Source organism: Macaca mulatta, chromosome 4 (genome assembly GCF_049350105.2).
Source record: "Macaca mulatta isolate MMU2019108-1 chromosome 4, T2T-MMU8v2.0, whole genome shotgun sequence".
Lineage (NCBI taxonomy): Eukaryota > Metazoa > Chordata > Mammalia > Primates > Cercopithecidae > Macaca > Macaca mulatta.
The window spans coordinates 137,847,267-137,870,415 of record NC_133409.1 but is presented as its reverse complement, the minus strand read 5'-3'; the positions used below and the strand labels follow the sequence as shown (position 1 = coordinate 137,870,415).

General features: G+C 52.7%; 3 protein-coding genes across 3 annotated transcripts; 1 reads left to right on the top strand and 2 right to left on the bottom strand.

Moving 5' to 3' along the window:
• The first annotated feature begins 725 nt into the window (after nt 1–725).
• HSP90AB1 (heat shock protein 90 alpha family class B member 1) lies at nt 726–7,190 on the top strand. Its single transcript, NM_001195533.1, is given in 12 exon segments — nt 726–825; nt 2,225–2,371; nt 2,984–3,190; nt 3,294–3,453; nt 3,637–3,770; nt 3,904–4,212; nt 4,656–4,821; nt 5,025–5,215; nt 5,338–5,485; nt 5,601–5,869; nt 6,359–6,692; nt 6,803–7,190. Coding segments are annotated over 11 exon segments (2,175 nt in total). The 5' UTR covers nt 726–825; the 3' UTR covers nt 6,913–7,190.
• A 227-nt stretch (nt 7,191–7,417) lies between these two features.
• On the bottom strand, nt 7,418–10,812 carry SLC35B2 (solute carrier family 35 member B2). The gene is made up of 4 exons (XM_015136445.3): nt 10,676–10,812; nt 9,962–10,155; nt 9,622–9,776; nt 7,418–8,942 (listed from the first exon to the last, which is right to left on the bottom strand). Exons 1-4 carry the CDS (start codon nt 10,684–10,686, stop codon nt 8,004–8,006), a joined length of 1,299 nt encoding a protein of 432 aa, XP_014991931.2. The 5' UTR covers nt 10,687–10,812; the 3' UTR covers nt 7,418–8,003.
• Nucleotides 10,813–11,460: 648 nt separating this feature from the next.
• NFKBIE (NFKB inhibitor epsilon) lies at nt 11,461–19,086 on the bottom strand. The gene is made up of 6 exons (XM_002808387.4): nt 18,517–19,086; nt 16,096–16,198; nt 15,166–15,388; nt 13,737–13,825; nt 13,330–13,569; nt 11,461–12,569 (listed from the first exon to the last, which is right to left on the bottom strand). The coding sequence occupies exons 1-6, from the start codon at nt 18,879–18,881 to the stop codon at nt 12,504–12,506; spliced, it is 1,086 nt and encodes a 361-aa protein (XP_002808433.2). The 5' UTR covers nt 18,882–19,086; the 3' UTR covers nt 11,461–12,503.
• Nucleotides 19,087–23,149: the final 4,063 nt, after the last annotated feature.

The following is a 23,149-nucleotide window of genomic DNA, read 5'->3' as shown; positions in this document are numbered from 1 at the left end:
AAACCCTGCTCTGGCCGCAGCCGGAGAGGCGGAGCCCCGCGGGGAGGGGGCGGGCGGGGGCGGGACCGCCGAGACAGGCCTGGAAACTGCTGGAAAGCCGCAGCGCCGCCGCGCCTTCCGCCGCATGCCGGCAAAGAGTCCCGCCGGCCCCGGCCGGCGCCCTCCCCCCACGCTGAGATACCCCACACTGCGAACCCTCCGCCCTTCCTCTGCTCCTGGGAGAGTCAGGATCTGGGGCTAACCAAGGTCGGGTCCCGAATGCCAGTCCCTCTGTCGGGATGCGAAATGTGTAGGGCATATGCTAGGAAGAAGATTGGGTATGGGAGCAGCGGTCGGAGTGGTTAGCTGCCTCGGCTCTTTTTAGGTGTTTCCCCCGGGCTCTGTCCTTGGGTGTGGGGACTCCTGCCTCACAGGTTTTTAGGGAGGTCAATGGATTCCTCGCCCGTAGAGACACCGTATATGCCAAATGAGCACTCCTTATCCCAGCTCTTGATGGGGTCAGGTCCTAGACATGAAGATATGGGGCTGTGATCACAAGCAAACGTGTGGGTGGATCCGTTGCTTGGGTTCTTCCCCGCCCCCTCCTTTTTTCGGACCATGACGTCAAGGTGGGCTGGTGGCGGCAGGTGCGGACTTGACAAGCATGCTCCTTTAAGGCGGAGGGATCCACGGGAGGGCGGCTGTTCTGTGCTTCGCCTTATATAGGGAGACTTGGGGCACGCAGTAGCTCTCTCTAGTCACTCCGGCGCAGCGTTTTGTGCCTGGTAGTCATCAGAAAGCAAGCCCACGTTCTTCTCTAATACGTGTAAGCCTTTTCTTTTCAAGGTAAGGCTGAATTCTTCGTTAGGCTTCTTTAGTGCTCTTTCGTGTTGCTCTTGTTTTTTTCTGTCCTTTAGGGAGCCTAGATACCGGGGTGGCTTGTGGATAACGCCCTGGATTTTTATAGGGTGAGGGTAGTGGTAGGTGAGGGCTCTTGAGTTTTCCTCGGTTTTCTCTAGTGTGCTTGGGCGGTGGGGCTTTCTCTTGGCTCCTCCTAGCCGTAGCGAGGTGGGCTGTGGGGCTGGGGCAGTGCGCGGCGGGCAGCTGCACGTGGTGGCCGCGCGGCCCGGGACGCTGCCATTTTTGCCCCTCCACTTCCGGACGCGGCTATAGGGCGTCGGAGGGGGACCGCAGGATGGCGGGGGTGCCTGCTCGGGTGACTCAGCACGGCCCTGTGGGACTGGCTTTGCCACATCTCTTATCGGACGCGTTGTTAAAGCCGCCTTGGGTGCTTTGTTTCTGTGAGGGTTCATGGTGTGGGAGGAGCGCTTTCGGTCTCCAGCACCCCATACTCCCTCCTTCCAGATCTTTATTGCAGTCCCGGTGGAGGAGGGTTGGGGAGGGGGGCAGGTTCTGGAAGATTCATGGGCTCCCTCCTCCGCCCGTCCTCTAGAGCTGAGATTGTTCTGGAAGCTTCTGGATTCTGGCGCCCCGCCCCAGTGCCCGGATGCTGGGGCGAAGGAGGGTGCACGGCGGCGCCCCCTCCTCGCGTGGTCCCTGCCGACGCATGTCCGGCAGTGACGAGTGTCGGCCTGGTGGTTACGGCCACCATCTTCCTTCTGTTGGGTTTGGGCCTGTTCTGTAATTTTGTCCTGTGAAGGGGTCGTAGTGGAGCTTTTGGCTTATCGATTCTTTGTCCGGATTTAATTGCCCCTCGGGCGGGTATCCTCTGGATCCCAGGTTATTCCTCCCTGCAGTGTAGGGTAGGAGTGTCCCGCCCTTGGGCTGGTCTTAGGAAGACATCTCAGGGGGAGCAGTTTAAAGTTAGTGCCAAACTAGTTACTTTGATCTCCAAATGAAGAACTGTAGGTAGCGATTTTCACATTTAAATTTGTGTAAGGATTATCTGGGATCTCTGGATACCTGGGTTGGACCAGCATTATGAGTTTCTGCCATACTACCGGATGACGCTGAGACTGCTGGTCACCACTCTAAGTAGCTGGGTTCTGTGACATTTGGTTGAAGAACATTCAGCTTATTTTCTTTTTCCTTCTGAATTTTCAGGCTTCCCACTTAGTGTGTAGCCTGAGATCTTTTAAGAGAATGCTTTTTCGGTCTTTTCGGAAGGGATAGTACTCAGGTCAAACCAGTCTCAACTCTTAAGGTCCTAACAAATGAGATGACCTTTAGGATTTTAAAATGTGAGGCCTTCATGTTTTGTAATTAATGATCATTTTTATTTTAGATGCCTGAGGAAGTGCACCATGGAGAGGAGGAGGTGGAGACTTTTGCCTTTCAGGCAGAAATTGCCCAACTCATGTCCCTCATCATCAATACCTTCTATTCCAACAAGGAGATTTTCCTTCGGGAGTTGATCTCTAATGCTTCTGATGTAAGTGCTGTGGTTTCTATATTTGGTGTGTTTATTTTTTTGACACTCTTCGTAGAGAGGAAAGGAGTGGTTTGGCCTTTGTTGGGGACTACTATTGAAGGGGGTAAACTTGCAACTATTCCAAAAAGATTTGTCTTATTCTCTGGCCATCTTGAACTTGAAAGGGAAGTGACTATGTCCAGAAAAAGTGGGCTCATGTAACTAACTGTAGTTCTAAAGCCTCAAGATAAGGGGCAATCAGATTTGAGGCTGAGAGAGGTAAACCAAGATTTTCTTTGAAGACACGGGCTTTAAGAAAGCAAAAGTGACCGAGCGTGTTGACTCACACCTGTAACGCCAAGGCAGGAGGATCACTTGAGCCTAGGATTTCGAGGGCAACCTGGGCAACAGCCAGACCTTGTCTCTGCAAAAAATTAAATATTAGTTGAGCACAGTGGCATGTGCCTGTAGTCCCAGCTACTTGGGAGGCTGGGGTGGAGGATGGCTTGAACCAGGGAGGTCAAGGCTGCAGTGAGCTGTCATCCTTGCTACTACTGCACTGTAGCTTGGGCAACAGAGCAATTGCCTGTCTCGGAGAGAGCAAAAGTAAGTTGCTGTTTGTATTCGTTTCAGGCCTTGGACAAGATTCGCTATGAGAGCTTAACAGACCCTTCGAAGTTGGACAGTGGTAAAGAGCTGAAAATTGACATCATCCCCAACCCTCAGGAACGTACCCTGACTTTGGTAGACACAGGCATTGGGATGACCAAAGCTGATCTCATAAATAATTTGGGAACCATTGCCAAGTCTGGTACTAAAGCATTTATGGAGGCTCTTCAGGTACTGCAGTTCTGTAGGCATACACCATTCATATTCATCAGTGTTCTTTATTTTTTTTGCTGCTTTAAATTTTGTGTTTGACTTTACAAAAACTTGTTGGCAGGCTGGTGCAGACATCTCCATGATTGGACAGTTTGGTGTTGGCTTTTATTCTGCCTACCTGGTGGCAGAGAAAGTGGTTGTGATCACAAAGCACAACGATGATGAACAGTATGCTTGGGAGTCTTCTGCTGGAGGTTCCTTCACTGTGCGGGCTGACCATGGTAAGTTAGCTTTTCTGTTACAAGGTAGCTGGGTTAGAGTTTTGTGGGCTCACCAGTAGCAGAAATTTTGAGCATCCTGTCAAGCAGTTCTTCATAGCAGTTCCGCTAATACTTTATTAATTTGGTGAAGTCTCAACTGCATATACTTTCGTCCTGTTACACGCTTATGATTGACTCTTCTAGGTGAGCCCATTGGCAGAGGTACCAAAGTGATCCTCCATCTTAAAGAAGATCAGACAGAATACTTGGAAGAGAGGCGGGTCAAAGAAGTAGTGAAGAAGCACTCTCAGTTCATAGGCTATCCCATCACCCTTTATGTGAGTATGGACTTTTAAACCTTTTACACTTAGCCTGCAGGATGTTTCCTGTTCTGGAGAATCTCGTGGTCCCTGGCTGCTTCTTTTCCTGGTGTTTTGTACTCCAAGGCTAATTTCTGTTTTTCTTACTTAGTTGGAGAAGGAGCGAGAGAAGGAAATTAGTGATGATGAGGCAGAGGAAGAGAAAGGTGAGAAAGAAGAGGAAGATAAAGATGATGAAGAAAAGCCCAAGATCGAAGATGTGGGTTCAGATGAGGAGGATGACAGTGGTAAGGATAAGAAGAAGAAAACTAAGAAGATCAAAGAGAAATACATTGATCAGGAAGAGCTAAACAAGACCAAGCCTATTTGGACCAGAAACCCTGATGACATCACCCAAGAGGAGTATGGAGAATTCTATAAGAGCCTCACCAATGACTGGGAAGACCACTTGGCAGTCAAGGTGAGAAGCCTTTGCATGTTGGGTCAACATGCAAATATGGAGAGGAATAAGTGGAAGAGTGTTGGCAGGTAATAGACACATGGAACGTGTCCAGCTGATAACAGAAATATGAGAGCCATGTATTTTCACTTACTGATTACCCGGTCATAGTGAAGTGCCATCCTTCCTAATGACCTCACTTTCTCTAAAGGAAATCTGGGTAATGTCTATTGGCAGCCTTACACATCCAGAGTTCTGATCAGAGCGGACTGTTTTCTATATACAGCTAGTATTCGTCTAGATCGTTGAGGGCATTAAGGCTCAGTTTTCTCGGGAACTGCCTGTGTGTGCGCTCTATCCGTTAGGCTTATGGGGAGGATCATTATTCCATTTTTAGGTAATTTGGTGTTGGGGCTAAAAGGCCCTCTTTTGAAATGTATCACTTATTTTTTGTTTTTTTCCAGCACTTTTCTGTAGAAGGTCAGTTGGAATTCAGGGCATTGCTATTCATTCCTCGTCGGGCTCCCTTTGACCTTTTTGAGAACAAGAAGAAAAAGAACAACATCAAACTCTATGTCCGTCGTGTGTTCATCATGGACAGCTGTGATGAGTTAATACCAGAGTATCTCAGTGAGTATCTCCTTGGCCTAATTTAGTTGGGTGAAGTCTTGGGAGGTTTTCGGCATTCTGCCAGAATATCCTAGGTTAAGGATTTTCTGCAATGCATAGTAAGTATAAGGGTTCAGGAGGCTATTAGAGCCTTCTGTTTGAATCTGGGTACCAGCTCTGGTCTAGCTATTTTTACTGAGCTTTCTTATCCTGGTTGATGGCAGATTTTATTCGTGGTGTGGTTGACTCTGAGGATCTGCCCCTGAACATCTCCCGAGAAATGCTCCAGCAGAGCAAAATCTTGAAAGTCATTCGTAAAAACATTGTTAAGAAGTGTCTTGAGCTCTTCTCTGAGCTGGCAGAAGACAAGGAGAATTACAAGAAATTCTATGAGGCATTCTCTAAAAATCTCAAGGTAAAGAGGCAAATGCTTATTCCCTTTACCACTTTCTTAGTAATTACTAACAAATTTTTCTATTCACATAGAAAGTGAATTGTAGTTAAGTTGGATTGTTTTTTCTCTTCCCACTCTTCAAGCTTGGAATCCACGAGGACTCCACTAACCGCCGCCGCCTGTCTGAGCTGCTGCGCTATCACACCTCCCAGTCTGGAGATGAGATGACATCTCTGTCAGAGTATGTTTCTCGCATGAAGGAGACACAGAAGTCCATCTATTACATCACTGGTGCGTTGGTTCTGATGGAAGCCTTTTTGGAGGAGTGGGGAGCACATTTCAGGGCTACCTAGGAACTGGCAGTATGAGGCATTTTAGTCACTGAGTCCATTTAATTACCCTACAGGTGAGAGCAAAGAGCAGGTGGCCAACTCAGCTTTTGTGGAGCGAGTGCGGAAACGGGGCTTCGAGGTGGTATATATGACCGAGCCCATTGACGAGTACTGTGTGCAGCAGCTCAAGGAGTTTGATGGGAAGAGCCTGGTCTCAGTTACCAAGGAGGGTCTGGAGCTGCCTGAGGATGAGGAGGAGAAGAAGAAGATGGAAGAGAGCAAGGCAAAGTTTGAGAACCTTTGCAAGCTCATGAAAGAAATCTTAGATAAGAAGGTTGAGAAGGTAAGCCATTCTGGAGCTAGGATATATTTTGTAACATACCTTTGAGGTGGGCTCCCTCACAATCATGTTTCTACACAATTAGTGGCTTGAGGCACCCTATTTACTGTTTGGAGCCTTCTTGGCTCTTGTTCTCTCCCCTAGCCAGGTTTAAGGCTATTTTAATAAAATTTGGCACAGATAAGGCATTGCTTCAGTTAACTTGTGAGAGTAGATAAAATATTATTTTCTTCTTTTTTTGACTGGATCTCAGCTCACTGCAAATTCAAGTCTCCTGAGTGGCTGGGATTACAGACATGTGCCACCACACCCGGTTAATTTTTTGTATATTTTGTAGAGAGAGGGTTTTGCCAGGTTGGTCTCAAACTCAAGTGATCGGCCCCACCTCCTCCTCCTCCCCCTGCTGGAATTACAGGCTTGACAGTGTCCGTTTTCTCTTTCAAAGTGGTCACTGATCTAATGCAAATCTAAGGCTTTTGTGATTGTCCACAGGTGACAATTTCCAATAGGCTTGTGTCTTCACCCTGCTGCATTGTGACCAGCACCTATGGCTGGACAGCCAATATGGAGCGGATCATGAAAGCCCAGGCACTTCGGGACAACTCCACCATGGGCTATATGATGGCCAAAAAGCACCTGGAGATCAACCCTGACCACCCCATTGTGGAGACTCTGCGGCAGAAGGCTGAGGCCGACAAGAATGATAAGGCAGTTAAGGACCTGGTGGTGCTGCTGTTTGAAACCGCCCTGCTCTCTTCAGGCTTTTCCCTTGAGGATCCCCAGACCCACTCCAACCGCATCTACCGCATGATCAAGCTAGGTCTAGGTAAGCAGCTTTGGTACTTGATGTGGCAAGGAGTTTGTGCAACTAGGCTCCTGTCTGGATTTGACTTAATGCTATTTAATCAAGTCTTACATGGCTTAATTTTACTTTAGGTATTGATGAAGATGAAGTGGCAGCAGAAGAACCCAGTGCTGCAGTTCCTGATGAGATTCCCCCTCTTGAGGGCGATGAGGATGCGTCTCGCATGGAAGAAGTCGATTAGAAGTTCATAGTTGGAAAACTTGTGCCCTTGTATAGTGTCCCCGTGGCTCCCACTGCAGCCTCAAGTGCCCCTGTCCCACCTGGCTCCCCCTGCTGATGTCTAGTGTTGTTTTTCCTCTCCTGTCCTTGTGTTGAAGGCAGGAAACCAAGGGTGTCAAGCCCCATTCCCTCTCTACTCTGACAGCAGGATTGGATGTTGTGTGTTGTGGTTTATTTTATTTTCTTCATTTTGTTCTGAAATTAAAGTATGCAAAATAAAGAATATGCCGTTTTTATACACTTTTGCTCTCCCTTGTGAAGTGGATGTTAATTCTTCCCTAGCTTCTCTATCCCCCCAGCTCTTGCTGTTTTCATGAGCACAGCAAGTTAAGCTGGTTTTGTAGCTAAGATACAGAATACCAGTGAGTCTTAAGAGTGCACACACTGAAGCCAAAGGCAGTTTTTCTGAAAAACTACCGTATAATAATGCCTTTTCAGTCAACCAAAACACAGGACCAAGCCCATTACAGTAATTTAATTTAATAAAATAAAATTATAAGAGCAAAAAGTTACATTTCTAAAGTACCAAAACCTACAACAGGCTCATGGAGTAGAGCCTAGGGATCCAGGAGCATAGGAGGTGGTGGTGCTGGGCAGGGATCTGCATCCCCTTTCCACAACACAGCACCATCTTCACTTCACCCCCCTGGGAAAGCAGCATTGGAGCCTACACCGCTTGTGCTTTTCTCACCAGGGTAAGAAATGCAGGTATTTGCAGAGGGGAGTCTGGAAGGCAGCAGAGCACAGCTAGGGCAAGACTTAAGGAAACTTCTGGGAGGGGGAACTGTGGAACCTACCTATGCCCTCTTGACCCCAAACTCCCCCTCACTGAGGACTATCTCTACCCTGGGGCTCAGAATAAACTGCCTGCTGGAAGATGGGTGACTTAAGGCAAAAGGGAAGGCTGCCTCCTGGGCTCCCCACCCCCTGCTGCAGAGTCTATGATACTGAGAAAACACCTGCATTTTGCCCTTTGAGCCAGCTCCCTCGGGTTACAGTAGGAGAAAATGGTGAGAAGACTATTTCACTTCACCCCTCAGGCCCTCTCCACCCTCAAACCTTCTGCACAGGAGACTCAACAGGCACAGCCTTCTTTCCCCGTTGCTTTAGACGGCCCCGCGCGTAGACTCTGAGTAGGAGGGCAGCAAAGACCACAGCCACTCCCAGCCCTCCCACCACAGTGACAGTGTGGCCATAGAGAAGGCAGGAAAGAAGGATGGCAAAGGCCTGGCGGAGGGTCATGATGATGGTGAAGACAGCAGCCCCGAACTGCCCAATGGTGTAAAAGATGAAGAGCTGGCCACATGCAGAGCAGATGGAGAGTAGCAGGGCATGGGCAGCAAACTCACTGTGTCGCCCCATGAAGCGGGTTCCCTCCAGGAGGGCCCCCTGTTCTAGCAGTGAGCCTACTGTGAAGAGGCAGGAGAAGAAATTGACCCCAAACATCATCTGCACCGATGACATCTTATAGGCAAATAGGGCATCCTGCCAGTTTGAAGTGAAGCTGTCAAAAGCAATATAACCTGCCAGTAAGATGAGGCCTGAGAGTGTGGTGGCCGGAGAGCTGCGGGGCTCTGGTCCGCTGGATAGCAGAAACATGCTGACCCCGATGGAGATGAGGGTGGCTGTCAGGTACTCCCAGTGTTCGTAGCTGCGCCGAGACACAAGCTTTCCCATCAGCATGACAGGGATCACCTTAGAGGCCTTGGCCAGCACCTGGGTGGGGAAGCTGACGAACTTAAGAGCTTCGTATTGGCACCAGCTGCTAAGCACATTGGACAGACTCGCAAAGGAGTACCGGTACATGGGTGCCCCATGCCGGGGCTGCTTGCAGAGGACACAGGAGAGGCCAGCCACAATCAGTGCCAGCACTCGGTTCATTAGCACCAGGAACTGCGAGTCTGTAAAGCGCTCACCCGGTGATGTGGCTGTGGCCCCATAGCTACGGGTCATCACTCTTTCCTGCAGCACACCCCAAGTCAGGTAAGATACCTGTTGGGGAAGGTAGAGGCAAAGGAGACAATAAGCAAGATAATGAAAAGGTAGACAAAAATGGACTTCTCCCTCTTCTTCAGGATGATGCCTAAGTGATTCAAAGGAAAATATACACTTTTTGGTTCCTCTGTAGAAGTTTCTTCTCCCAAGTCTGGATTCACCTTGTAGGGAATCAACTGTGTGTGAAAAACCAATTCAGGGAGGCAAGAACTCTCAGAATTGGGTATCTGTAGTTCAACATGGTATTCAAGGTAGAACTAGTACCCACTGCAAAATGCCATGGGGCCCGCATCTTAGCACTCTCTCACATGCAGTACTGGGGGAAGGCTGAATGGCTCCCCCACAATTTTATCAGTGGGTTTACAGTATGTGAGACACCAGTGCAGGAAGGAAGTATAATAACGGCACAGTAGAAATCACAGAGAATAGGGCAAGTCTTCTGCACCAGACATCTCGAAACAACAGTATGAACTTTCAGTACCAGTGCTGGAGAGAAGAGGAAAGAAAAGAGCATTTCCCCCAAACACCTCCAAGATGGAGGTGCAGTGTGCCTCTGGGAGCAGGACACAAAACACGCCAACTAGCAAAGCCCTGGGACTGGTAAAATGGAAACCTTCGCAGAATCCCTGCCCACTGGCATCCAACCCAGGAAGAGAGCCTGAGCCCACCTACCCACCTGGAGTCCTGTGGCACAGAAGAGCAGCTTCAGGGCCTGCCACATCGGGGTGGTCTCTGCCGCCTCTGTTCGGGGCGCCAGGGGAACCTCATCAGAGGCCTTGGGCTCATTGCCAAAGACACAAGCTTTCACCAGGGGAAAGCAGAGGCCCCTACCTGAAGAAAGCACACAAAGTCAAGCCCCAAATCTCCGTGGCACTTCCTCTTCCCCAGAGCAGCCAGCCTGCCCTGCTGTCCGGCCTACCGTCCTCCCGCCCTCTCCAAGTCATATCCCGTTTGGACTGCTGGCCAAATACCCTCCTTCCCGACCTAGCTCACTTCCCCGCCCTTTCTTCACACACCGGTCTCCAGGTAGTTCTTCCGCCTGAAGTACTGCACCAGGAGGTAGCCAGGTACCATAAAGCTGGCATAGCCAGCAGCATTCACCAAAAATCGGAAGAACCATAGCTGGGTCCATGACTCCGGAGGGGCTTCGGGAGTCTCCCCACCCGCCCCTAGGGAGGGGAACGCAGCCAGCACCACCACTGCCCACCACCTGTAAGGAAAGCGGACATAAGCATTAGGGCGCAGTTATCCCCCCCGCTCTCCAGAGGGGACTACACTGGAGTAGTGCCCGGAGTCTCCCCGCCCCCTCCGCTGCAGCTCCGGCCCGGACAAAGAGTCTCTCTCTCTCTCTCTCTCTCTCTCTCGAGGGGGGGCGAGGGGACGCCGGCGCTGGCCCGGCAGGGCTTCCTCCCTCCCCGGGGGCGGATCCGCCCCTCTAGCCACACAGGTCTCCTCTGTTCCCTCCAGCGCTAGCCCGCTGCTCAGGCCAGACGCAGCGCCCCTTCCCCCACCCTCCCCTCCACGTTCCCGGGGCGTCAGGGTACCCTGCCCCTCCGCCCGAAGCGCTCCCCAAGGAGCACAAAACCAAGCCGCACCCCCTATCCCCACTGGCTCCTATGCTGGCCGACGGCCGAGCAGCCGGGACCCCACCCGGCCCCCCGTGCAGATGTGCGGCAGTCACGTGGCCCGGGGGCTCGGTCACGTGAGCTCACCGCTGCCCTAGCCCCCACCTGGCGTCCATGGTCCAGGCCGCGTGGGGTGGAGGGGGACCGGGGAATGCGAGTCCCCGGGCCGCGCACCCCCTACGCTCCCTCCGCTCCCGCCGCCGCCTCCAGGAGCGGCCAGCGAGCCAGCGGCCAGCGGAAGTGCCGCGCTCTTCCCGCCTCCCTCCCCGCGGTCCCCTCCGCCCCTGCCGCGACCACGCAGCGCCCCGGGCCGCCGCCGGGCCACAGCGCCCCCGCGCGGCCCGGAGGCAGACGCGGCTCGGGTTCCGGGGAGCTGGGCTGCCCCTGGGCGCGGGGAGCGCCAGCCCTGAAGATGCACCCGCCCGGCGCCTCCCCTGTGCTTCGTCATCGCCTTTGGCCTTCATAAGCGTCCCAGAGGTCATGGTGACCATTGCCATCTTGCAGACAGGACAGTGAGGCTCTGCATGCCAAGCCCCTCCTCTGTGTTAGTTTCCCCGTTTTCTGACAGAACGAAGGTGTCTCTTTCCTTTGTTGGCTGGGTAGTAATTCTGTCCCCCGACTTCCCATGACTTTCGAGGCTCTACATGGCCTCGCCAGCGTTCCTCGCCCACTCACTCACCCGCTGTGAAGCCCCGCTGGCTTGCTCTCATTTCCTCTAATTCACAGGCCTTCCCCCAAATGCTCTGCCCCCATCCCTTTACTCATCCTTACATCCCAGTTGAGATGATACTCCTCAGGCGGGGTTCCCGGACCACAAAAAGCATAACCCTCTACCGACTCCATCCTTTTCCTTCCCATTATTCTTTTCCCTTCATAGCACCCACTGCAACTTGTAAGGACATCTTTATTTGGATGTTTATGCTTTTAACGGCTGTCTCCCTCACTGGATGAGTGGTCAGCGACTGTGCTGGTTTATTGCCCCACGCTCTTCATGCCAGCATAGGGCTGACCTAGCAGGGCCCTCGAAGGTGAGGAATGGGAGGAAAAACGTGGACTCAGCTCCCTTGTGCCCAGCCTCCCTGGGTTACCCTTGTCGCCAGGCTCCTCCAGATGGCAGCCCCCAGGGCAGTGGTGAGGGCTCCAGGGCCTGTGTCCTCTCATTCTTCCTCCTCTCCTTCTATCCCTCATCATTTCCACAGCAAGGACAGGGTCTGTGCTGGACACAGAGAAAGGCCTGGGGACTACTGGCCTCTGACCCCACCCAGCAAGGTCCTACCGTGCTCAGGGCACAATTTCCTTCTCTCTACCTCCACGACAAAGCCACAGGGCAGGCCTGTCTAAAAAGCCCCAAAGCACACAGACATGCATGCGCGCAAAACAGCTCTAGAAGGGAAAAGCTTTTTTTAACATCTCTTGCCATTTTAGTGTCATGTTACTGAAAGTTCCTTCCCCAGTGGCTCAGTTCAGAACCTTCCCTGTGAAGTCTTTAAACAGCAGTGTTTAAGGGTCCTCAACAGCAATAAGATGGGACACCCCTCAGGGTTCTGCTTGCTCCTATTTCAGTCTCTTCTCACTCAAGAGAGTCCATGTTTCCCACTGGTTGGCAGTTTCAGCCTGACCCAACATGGGCACACACAAGAGCACCTGCCATTTTCAAGAGAGGCAAACAGGCTTCACCCAGGATACCTGGGACTTTGGGGATCTTCCAAGAATCCCTGTCCACCTGGAAAGCTCTTCCTTCCAGACTGGCTGTCTCTCACTTGCAGTCCCTCCTCCTCAGCTCAGGACTGTACTGGCTGGCCCCAGGCTCTGGCCACAGCAGTCCCTAGGGCACCAGAAGAACACACAGCCTGGGCCCAAACTGCAGCAGTTATGACTCCGGCTTCCAAATGGAAAGAGATGGAGCCCCGAGGATCCCAGACTCTGCCTGGATTCAGTCGGTACACAGCAGCAGTTTCCCTGAGATCTTCAGGTCATCAAAGGGCAAAAGGACAAGGGACTGAGAAGGAGAATGGAGAGAAGCAAGATCAGAGGACACGGGAAAAGGCAACTTGGGAAAGGGGACCCAGGGAAACCTGTTGGGCCACTCCCTCCCCACCAAATGACAGTTGAAGACCATCAGGGAACAAATCTTCCTACAAATCCTCAAAATAGTGGCCCCTCTGGGCTTGGCAGAGCCCTGAGGACTTAGGCAAGCCTTCCTTTTCTAAGATAATGCCAGAATATCCAACTTAGGAGGGACCTTAGAGGTGATCCAGCCCATGGACCTGGAGTTGTTTGTTGTTGTTGGGGGGTGGTGGAGGGGGTGCTGGGTACTCATAGAACATTTAGGTTTCTTTTTTTACACTGAACATTTAAGAATAGGAAAGACTGTACAGAAAATCTGGGTTTCACCTCCCCAAAAATTCCAAGACCAGGAAAAACTGGCCCACACTCCTGCTCTGTAAGCCTGTGCTGAAGCTGAGTGCAGAGACCCTCAGGGATGGCTCTCTGGGTTCTTACAGGCCTCATTACACCATGGTCTCATACCTGGCCAACTTCACTGATTCACTTTAACTGCAGGCTCCCTGTAGGGGTCCAAATTTGGCTCCCTGGTCCTGACCAACTAAGGAAACAGGCTCAAGTTCCCATAGTTGGTCAGTGATAGAGTCCTGGTTATACCCCAGGACTCCTGGCTCCCTGGCCCTTTCAGCTAATGACAGAACCTCTCTCTGCTGTGGGTGTGTGAGGCCCTGGAGAGCAAAGCATATGCCTCTTACTTCCTCAGTGAGGTCCTGGGGCGTCTCATCCTCCACGTTCCGCAGCAGGGAGTCAGCACCCGCCTTGCACAGAGTGGATGAGATGCCCATGAGGCCCCGGCCAGCTGCCAGGTGCAGGGGTGTGCACCCGTTCAGCATGCGGGCATCTACCTGGGCACCAGCCTGGAGCAGGAACTGTACCAGGCCCCGCTCTTGGGTTTCCACAGCCAGGTGCAGCGCTGTCTTCCCACTGGTGCCCTCCTGGGAAGGAATAAGGATGTCAGCCAAGGCCCTCAGAGGCAGTGTGCTGGGCCTGGGCTCTGGATAAGGAGGTGAATGCCACCACTTCTGACTGCTGGGCAGGGGCTTGGGGCTGTGTCAGGTGGGGGCAGGCCCTGGGCTGGGCAGTGCTTTGCTGGCTGCCTCACCTGCACGTCAATGTCAGCTCCATTCTGAAGCAGCAGTTCCATGAGTGGTTGGTTCTTCTGAAGGGTGGCAATGTGGAGACAAGCCAGACCTGGGATGGGGTGAGGGTGAGGGCTGCTCATCTGCATCCACCAACTCCCTCTCTTCTGGGACCTCCCTATCACTCAGCCCCAAGGGACTCACTGCCCACTCAATGTCTCTAATCACAAGACTGTTAAAATGCAAACCCCAAAACCCCCTCAAAAGTCTAAGGGGAAAGGAACTCAAAGTTTCCACCTTTTCAGAGTCATGTTATTGAAACTTTCATGCTTCAGGGGTCAGGCTGCTGAGTGACACCCCCAAAGAACACCCTCCTCCTATACACAAATCACAACACACACACACACACACACACACACACACAACCTGCCTTCAAGCCCAGAAAGCCACCTTTTCTGAAAAGCCACCTAAGATCCTCATGACCCCAGCCCTTTCTCAGTGGCCACTTCCTTCTGTGCTCCCCTGGCCTTTTTGCTCTCCTTTCTGGTCTGGACACTCCTGACCCTTGCTTAGTAATAGAGATTTCGATTCAAATTTACATTCTTCACCTCCTTCAAGGCCCTATTCAGATGTCACTGGCTCCATGAGGCCTTCCCGGGCCACCCTATTTAACAATCATATCAACTCTCCTACTCCCCACATTCCTTCCTCTCACTCCGCTCTACTTTTTACTACAGCACTTACTTCCTTTTATGATATTACACAGTTCACTTCTTATATTTATTGCTCATCTCAACCTTTCTCTATTTTGCACCCAGATGCAGGTGTAGCTCCCAAGATAATGTCTGGCACATAGAAAACCCTCAGTACATTTCTGTTGAATGAATGAATCAGGTCATCTAATCTCTATTAAGCTAACTATCTTTTTTTTTTTTTTGAGATGGAGTCTCTCTCTGTCGCTCAGGCTGGAGTGCAGTGGCCCAATCTTGGCTCACTGCAAGCTCCGCCTCCCGGGTTCACGCCATTCTCCTGCCTCAGCCTCCTGAGTAGCTGGGACTACAGGTGCCCATCACCACATCCGGCTAATTTTTTGTATTATTAGTAGAGACGGGGTTTCACCATGTTAGCTGGGATGGTCTCGATCTCCTGACCTCGTGATCCACCTGCCTTGGCTTCCCAAAGTGCTGGGATTACAGGCGTGAGACACCGTACCCGGCCCTTAAACTAAGTATCTTAAGGGCAAGATTTAGTTTTCTGCTCAGCACACAGTAGGTACTGGGTAAATTCAAAATCAAATCATCCATTCATTCATTTAGCAAAGATGTACGGAATATCTATGTGCTTAGAGTGGGAGGGGCACCAATGGACAAGCTGGGACCCTCCCTTCCCCAAGAGTGGGGTCCCTATCTCCTATGCCCTCCTCATCCCACAGGCCCTTAAGACTGTCCACACCTTGCCAGTTTTGCAGCTGGAGGTCCAGAGAGTGAGATGTTCCTCTGCCTGGCTCTGGCCGCCCCTCCAGCAGGCAGCGGGCACAGGCCAGGTGCTGGCGCTGGCAGGCCACATGAAGGGCTGTGTCACCATGCCGGTCCTGTAGTGCCCGGCTGGCCCCCTTTAGCACCAGTGCCCGAACTGCACCCGGTTGGTCCAGATGTACAGCCAGATGGAGTGCTGTCTGGAGGCACAAACAGAGGGTCATGGGGCCACTGCAGCATGCTCCCACCTCTGGGAACATGCTTGGGCTCAAGAATCACCAGCTGCCAGCATCTTCTTTGAAAGTAGCTCATTAAGGCCATAGCCTGTTCTTCCAAGGAAATCCTACCAAGCCCTTCTCCTGTCACCCCCTCCCCCACCAAGCTCTTGTGACCCCAATTCTGGAAGAAAGGTGAAGAAAGTAGCTCCCTGCTTTTCTTGTAAGTCACCTTAGGCCCTGGAGAAAGGACATGTGGGGGCAGAGTCTAGCCCCCCACCCCATGGGGAGACCTCTGTTACCCCCAGAGGGTAGGCTGCAGGAGGAAAGAGAGGCACCAGGCAGTCCCTCCCTGGCGAAACTCTCTGTGAAGGCTCCATTCAGATGTCATCTCCTCTGTAAGCCTTCCCTGGCTGCTGCACACAGACCCTGGACCCTACAGCAGCTGGTATGTGTCTCTATCACAACTCTTGTCACCAGGCTGTGTATTTAGCTGGTGATATGAGTCCCCCAGCCCAGGCTGCAAGCACCTCAGCGCAGAGGCCATGTCTTACTTGTGTCTGTCTCCTCAGTTTCTAGCTGTGTCTGGCATTTGGTTTCCTAAGTGAGCAGCCTTTGGACTGGTGTGCCTGCTGGGGATGGCTGCCAGGGCACAAACAGGTATCTAGGCACAACCCTCTCTCGCCACCAACCTGGTAAAGGTTATTTTGAATGTCCAGGACCTCCTGGGGCAGCAAAGCCAGGCAACAGAGCAGCACCGCTGGGGCCTCGTGAATCACTGCCAGGTGGACCAGCCTAGGGGAGCAGAGGCGGGGCTTAGCGTTAGGGCCCAGGCCAGAGGGAGTGGGTTGGGGTCTTGGGGTTAGAAGGAACACATCAAACTTTAACTAGCTACCCATAGGGTAGGTTCAGGAAGTGAGAGTGTGGGCCAGGAAGTGAGGGTTGGTGTGGGAAGCCAGGATCCTAGGGGTTGGAGCTCCAAGTTCCCACTGCTGGCCTTCAGGAGGGCCTTGGCTGGATGGGCATGTGGGCAGGGTGCTGACAGGACAAGGGCCTTCCTGTCCAGCCTGCCCACACCCACTCCTCTTTGCCCTCAGGGCTCTGCCCTGCCAGCTGCAGCTCAAAGCCAAATTGAAAGCTGCCGAAGTAGTCCAGAGGGGGTTTCCAGGCCGAGCACCCCACTACCTCAGCTCACAGGAAAGGAGACAGATGCAGGGTCACCCCATACCCCCAAGCAACTCAATGTTAACACATTCCAAGGGAGAGACACAGAAACTCTTGGAAGAGGAGCAAGGAGACAGTGCAGCATCCTGTCCTGCTGCCCTTCCCTGGGAGTCAAGAGACACCTCTCAGATAGCACAGACCAGGTCGGGCCTAACAGAGGCCATCCATTCCTGTGTGCACCTCCAAGAGGAGGTCTTTGTAGTGCAGAAAATGTATTTGTTGAGGGGGCCAAGAACCTTAATCTAGGGGTAATGGGGGCAGTTGGGAGGGGAAGTTCCAGTCTCGGGGTTTCCCCACGTCAGGTGGGGAAAATGAAAGCCAGTGCTGGAGGGTCTAGGCCGGGACAGCTGCCTTGGGGCATGAGTGAGGGGGGTAGCTTGGCTAAAAGGCCCGTCTGGACTGGGGAGGGGACTGCTTGGGCAGGAGGGCGGCAGGCTTCGGCGGCAGGCAGCAGGAGAGGCCCAGGAGAGTGACGGAGGGAGGGAGGAACTGCTCTGGAAATCCCCTCGGCCAGGGCCTGCTCTCTGGGTCACATTCTTGCAGCCACCTCCCTCTCTTCCCCAGTATCCCCTCCTCCCACTTCCTCTTCCCACTTCCATACCTCCCACAGCCCAGACACCTCCAACGGAGGGAGGAAAGTGCCCCTCCTCTCTGGGGACTCGCTGGGAAGCCCGGACACTTCTCCCCTCCACACACACACCCAGTCTGGACACAACACCTGCTTCTAACTAGAGATGGAAAAGGCTGGGGCTGAGAGGCTAACAAAAGACGGCAGTGTCAAAAGTTCCCTCTCCTTGGATCAAAGGTCATCAGAGGTATCTTGCATGCAGCCCCCAAAACCTTGGGGTTCTGGACCTGAGGGCTGGTGATCCAGGCAGAGTACAGAAAGGACTGGGTCACTCCTCTCCCACCCACTGTGTGCACCAGCTATCTTTATCAATGGCCACCCAGGATTGGGACCCTGCATCTCCAAAAAGCAGGTTAGGACAGCCACCTCCTGCCTCCCCTACTCCTATTTATATGAGCACCCTTGATCAGGGATTCTAGCCCTCCCCAACTCTATTTCTCATCCCCAGATCCCAACCTTTCCCTCCTGTGTCAATGTTTTCTTCTTCCTGGGGGGCTAAATCCTCAGTTGGCCAACCCATCACACACAACTGCCTTTTACTTCAACTGCCCTCTGGCCCACTCCCACAAAACTCCACCTGGGTCTGAAGGAGGAAGGGTTAAGTGAGGGAGTAAGACACAACAGTTAGTGGGACTTGGGGTCTCTGGAGGTAGAGGATATCAGGGACGCTGACTCTAGCCCTCACTTCCCCTTTCTTAGCAGAGGAGGAAGTAAGCTGGGGCAGCCAGCCGCCTATCTGTCTGCTGGGGCAAGAGTGCCCCAGCCTGGCTCACCCCCTCCTCCTGAGGACCAGCCCCAATCCTACACCCTGGTGGCACCCCCACGCCTAGCTTCCTGGCCCCTACTGGCAACCTGTAACTGGCACCTGTTGCTCCTGGAGACAGAGCATTCTGAGGTCAGGAACTGGGAATCCCAGATATTGAGCAAATAAGGATGTCCCCTTCCCCAGCAAGAAGAAACAAAAAAACTGGACTCGGTCAGGGGAATTTTCTCTTCCTAAGGGTGGATTATTGGTAGATTTCCAAGATGCTGGCTGGGGTCCCTGAGTTAAGGGTCCTGCCAGCTCTGCCCACCCCGAAATGGGAGAACAGAGATGATGCCATGGCCTGGCTGGACCTCAAAAGTTGGCTGAGAGTTAAGTCTGGAGTTTGGAACAGTGAATGGGGACTTGAAGGATCCTCACGGGGGAGTAGGGGTGCCCGGCCTGTTGCGGCTCTTGGGCAGGCCCAGAGTTAGCATCCCGCCTAGCCCCCATACTCACGTGTCTCCGTCCTCGGAGATGTAAGTGAGTGCTTCCAGCTGCTGAGGGCTCAGCGCCCCCACGTGGGGGAGTGGCGGGCGTGGGGCCGGGTCCTCAGCCTCGGGACCCCCCAGCAAGGACAGGCTCTCGGTGAGCGAGGAGGAGCCATAGGTGGAATCAGCCCGCTCCCCATCCGCGTCTTCCTTCTGCTGTGGTTCCTTGGCGGGCCCCGGAGGGTGGGTGCAGGGCTGGGGGCTGCCGTCCGAGGGCCCGGAGGCGGGAGCCGAGGTCGGCTCGGGTAGGGAGCGCAGAGAGCGCAGAGACTCAATGCCAGAGTCGTACTGGCTCTCGTCCGCCTCGTCCGGCCCCTTCCGCGCCTCCGACATGCCCGCGGCGCTGGCCCGCGGGGGCCCGGTCTAAGCAGGATCCGGCTACGGGCTCTGCCGCGCCGCCTTTCCGGGTTGCGGGTCCGCTTGGCAGAGCGGGCGCCCGGCCCGCGGCGGCCTCCTTCCCGGGCTGTGGGGCTCCGAGAGGCCGGCGCACAGCGAGGACAAGGTTCGGAGCGCTGGCCGGGTCCACCCAGCGGTTACTGTGGGCAGCCGAACCGCCCAAGCGGGTCCTCCTCCTCGCCCCGCCCCTCCGGACCAACAGGGTCGCTGCAAGCCGGGTGGCCCCGCCCCCTCCCCGCCCCCGGCGGGCGCTTCCGGAAAGAGGCCCCGCCCCTCCGGAATCCCCCTTCCCGGGCTCTGCGTAGGCTTGGAGTTTGTGGTTCCCGGGCCTTGACTCACTCCTTCGTTGATTCATTCACTCATTCATTCATTCACCGTTTCCCCCTTCCTCCTTCACTCATTAGTTCCACGCATGTACTGTTTCCTTCTGTCACTTCTATTTCTTAATTCATTTGTTTTATTTTTATTTTTTATTTTTTCGAGACCAAGTCTTGATCTGTTGCCCAGGCTGGAGTGCAGTGATGCGATCTCGGCTCACTGCAACCTCCGCCTCCTGGGTTCAAGCGGTTCTCCTGCCTCAGCCTCCCGGGTAACTGGGACTACAAGTAGAGACGGGGGTCTTGCCACGTTGCCCAGGCTGGTCCCGAACTCCTGGGTTCAAGCAATCTGCCTGCCTCGGACTCCCAAAGTGCTGGGATTACAGGCTGCGAGCCACTAGGCCCGGACCATTCATTTGTTTTAAAAGAAATATCTATTAACTGTCTGTACAAGCTGGCATCTTTGAGGGAGGGCATGTAGGTGATGGGTTGCGGAAGCACTGCTTCCTATCCCTTGCCCATTTATCTCAATTTCTCTTGCTTTCTCATCTTTCCCTATCAGTGCCCAGGAGTATTGGTAGGGAAAGGGGACTCCCATTATCTTTAAAGGGGCAGTTCTTCTGGGTCCTCGAAGACAGTCTGCTGTGTCAACGTCCTACATCACATGGAATTGGGCATGAAAAATTTTTTTGGAAAGAGCGTCTTCTCATGGAGACTGTTGTCTAAAAAGCAAAGTGGTTATGGGGTTTCTTCTTCCTCAAAGGGTGAAATCCTGGCCTTGGGTAGTTACAGTTTCTGGTCAACCCCAGCAGTCAAGGAAGTGGGGTCAGACTGGGGAGGCCCCAGATATGCTGGTTGCACTCTGCTCAGGTCCCTAACACAGCCCCAATCTTAGTACGAAAACCGCTGTCCCTGGGCTTAGGAAGGCCGTGGGAGAACCCCACTACAAGTGAGCCCTAAGCCCATGCCCCATGATTTATTCCCTTGTTCCTCCCCACTACTCCAAGTGCTATCAGCCTAGCGCCAGCAATGCCCTTACAGGGTTATCCCCAAGGAAACATGTAGCTTTTCCATCTCCAGCATTGGGGAAAGGAAGGTGGATGAGTGTAGATAGCAACGTTTTGCAGGGGAGAGGCCAGTTTTCCCACTGCCCTTCCCCTGCAACCTCATTTTATTCATCCATCATGCACCCACTTGTTAAACATGTATGGAAGGTCTCCTGTAATGTCTGACTTGGTTCTTTCTATTGGAAGCAAAACTGACTATCACAGTAATAACCCATAACCACCCCCCTATGACCAACAAAAAAAATCCCATGGTCCTAAAAAAGCTCCTTGGCAATTACAGCTCAGAGTGGTTGGGATAAGACAGAACTGAGAACAGGGTGTTGTGGGGGCACACAGTGGGGCCAGCTACTCAGTGGGGTGAGAGGTAAGGAAGGTTCCCTTTGAACTGAGAATGGGAAGGGAAGAGAGATACGGAGAGGAGGACCTAGTCTCTGGGGGGTGATTGGAGACAGAAGAGTTGGGGGAGGGCTGAGGGGAGAATATGGCCCACTGTTCTTCAACCCCATGTAGGACCAGAGTGGGAAGGATGTGATGAGCATGAAGCCCAGTGAGGAGCCGCGAGGGGAAAGGCCCGGGAAATTGAAGCATCTCCTTCCCTTGGGTCAGCATGATTTCAGATGTTCTCAATCTCCTCCCCTGACATGTTCCTCTCCAGTCCTCAAAGGCTGCAGCAAAAGTATAGTAATAAACTCCAGACCCAGACCAACTGGGTTCAAAATTTGGCTGAGCACAGTGGCTCATGCCTGTATTCACACCTATAAACTTTGGAAGGCTGAGGTAGGTGGATCATTTGAGGTCAGGAGTTCGAGACTGGCCTGGCCAACATGGCGAAACCTTGTCTCTACCAAAAATACAAAAATTAGCTGGGCCTGGTGGCACATGCCTGCAATTAATCCCAGCTACTTGGGAGGCTGAGGTAGGAGAATCACTTCAACCTGGGAGGTGGAGGTTGCAGTGAGCTGAGATCGTGCCACTGCTCTCCAGCCTGGACAACAGAGTGAGACTCAGTCGAAAAACAAAAACAAAACCAAAAAAACCCATACAAAATCTGACACTATCATCCACATTTTAATGTTGGGAAACTGAGGCCCAGAGAGGTGAGTTGACTTGCTCAAGGTAAAATAGAAAGTGCAGAGATGGCTTCTGATGTAATCCAAAACTTTTATATATTTTTTAGTGAAACCTTCTTTTCTTTATCAAGATGTAAACCACATAGGGTGGGAGTGTTTGAGCCCTCTGCAAGGACGTAAGAACTCAGGAGTGTGCAAGGACCTCCTTTTTAGTCATACGGAGTCTGAATTTAAGGAAAAACCCACTCAACTCAGCCAGGTGTTTGGCCCTGAGCCATAACAGGTGTGTGGCAGTCCCTTTTATGGCCACATGAGGTCAGCATTGAGTCACCCACTGGCCCCAGTACCAGAGCTTGCACTCTTGACAGGAATCCTTTCCAACACTCCAGAAATGGGGAGAGGGACCATTGCAGTGTTATCTGAAAGGGTGACTTGGGGACTTTGACTTAGGCCACAGCATAGTTAGGGGCCTGACCTCGCCTCTTCAGCTCCAGTCTTCTCTGAGGCTGGGCCTCTGGTCTTTCTCTCTGTTGTTTTCTGGTTCCCTTTGTGCCCCCACTCCCCACCTCCACCCACCCCAGCTAGGCTCATCTTCAGGAAACAGGCCTGGTTTCCATGGTGACCAGCCGGTCAGCTGGCTCCTTCCACCGCCCCCTCCTTCACCCCCCTTTCCTGTAGCTTCCAGGGAAGGGTACTGTGTGTGAATGGAGAAGGCAGGGGTAGCCTTTTGTCTCTTTGGAGCTCTAGGGCTGGCCAAAAGAGCTAAACTGTCCCTCCTCCAAAGCCTTTTGAAGTGGAGACAGAAAGGCAGTGGGGGTGAGTGTCAAGAGGAAGATTATAGTGCCTAAATGGGGAGCACGAGAGGATCCTCCGTAGGTTTGGAAAGGCCAAGGTTAGGGGCTCTGCTCTCTGTGGGCAGTGAGGACTGAATTGCGTGGAAGGGGCTGAAACTGGAACAAGAAGGGCTGGAGTTAGCTGTGAGGCCAGCTTCCCAAAAAGCATGGGCGGGAGATGCTGGAATGAGTCACCAAGTGAGATTCTGCCTCTGCCAAGGGAGTGAACAAGACCACCGCCTCTTCTGGACAGCCGCCTTCCTCTGGGCAGGGAGAATGGGCCCATCAACCTGGAGAGGGCCATGCAGGCTGGATAGCTCTAAGCAATAGGTGGACAGAGAGCCACCTTCACCTGCCTGGAAAGGGAAGAGTACTAAAACGAAGACAGGGCCAGGAGTGTACTAGAGGGGTGGGAACAGTGGCTGTTCCCAATAAGGGGAAGGAACATCCTGGGCAGATCAGTGTGCTTGTACCCTATCCCCCAAAATCAGACATCAAACTAACTCCCTACCCACAAATATTCCCCATAGACTTTTGAGTGGGAAAGATCTGAATTCTAGGACTAGCTCTGTGAGTGCTAGCAGGTGACCTTGAGTAAGCCATTCACTCTCCCTCTGCCTTGGTTCCCTATGAGTAATTGGCGAGAACAGTTACTGTATGTCAAAGACTCTAATGACACATAGTAGGATTCCACAGTAACTGTGTATGCACAAGATTGATCATGCATGGCTTTTATTACATCCTTCATAATGGTTGGTTTTCCTGTTCTTTTCTCCCCATTAGACTTTGTGCTCCTTGAGGGAAGGAAACTGTGTTTCACTTCTGTACTGGTTACACAATAGGTACCCAACACCTGTTTACTGAATGGAGACATCCAGGAATGAATGAATGAATGTCAGGGTCCTTCCTGCTGTGCCA

Bases quoted from the DNA above. Each gene is read 5' to 3' on its own strand.
- SLC35B2 (XM_015136445.3), bottom strand. The intron at 9,777-9,961 runs GTGTGTGAAGAA...TGCTTTCTTCAG, and splicing joins GAAGAACTACCTGGAGACCG to GTAGGGGCCTCTGCTTTCCC. The intron at 8,943-9,621 runs GTGGGTAGGTGG...CTTCCCCAACAG, and splicing joins TCTGTGCCACAGGACTCCAG to GTATCTTACCTGACTTGGGG.
- NFKBIE (XM_002808387.4), bottom strand. From the start codon at position 18,881: ATGTCGGAGGCGCGGAAGGGGCCGGACGAGGCGGACGAGAGCCAGTAC. The intron at 16,199-18,516 runs GTGAGTATGGGG...CTGCTCCCCTAG, and splicing joins ATCTCCGAGGACGGAGACAC to GCTGGTCCACCTGGCAGTGA. The intron at 12,570-13,329 runs GTAAGAGGCATA...TCTCCTTCTCAG, and splicing joins CCCAGGACCTCACTGAGGAA to TCCCTTGTCCTTTTGCCCTT.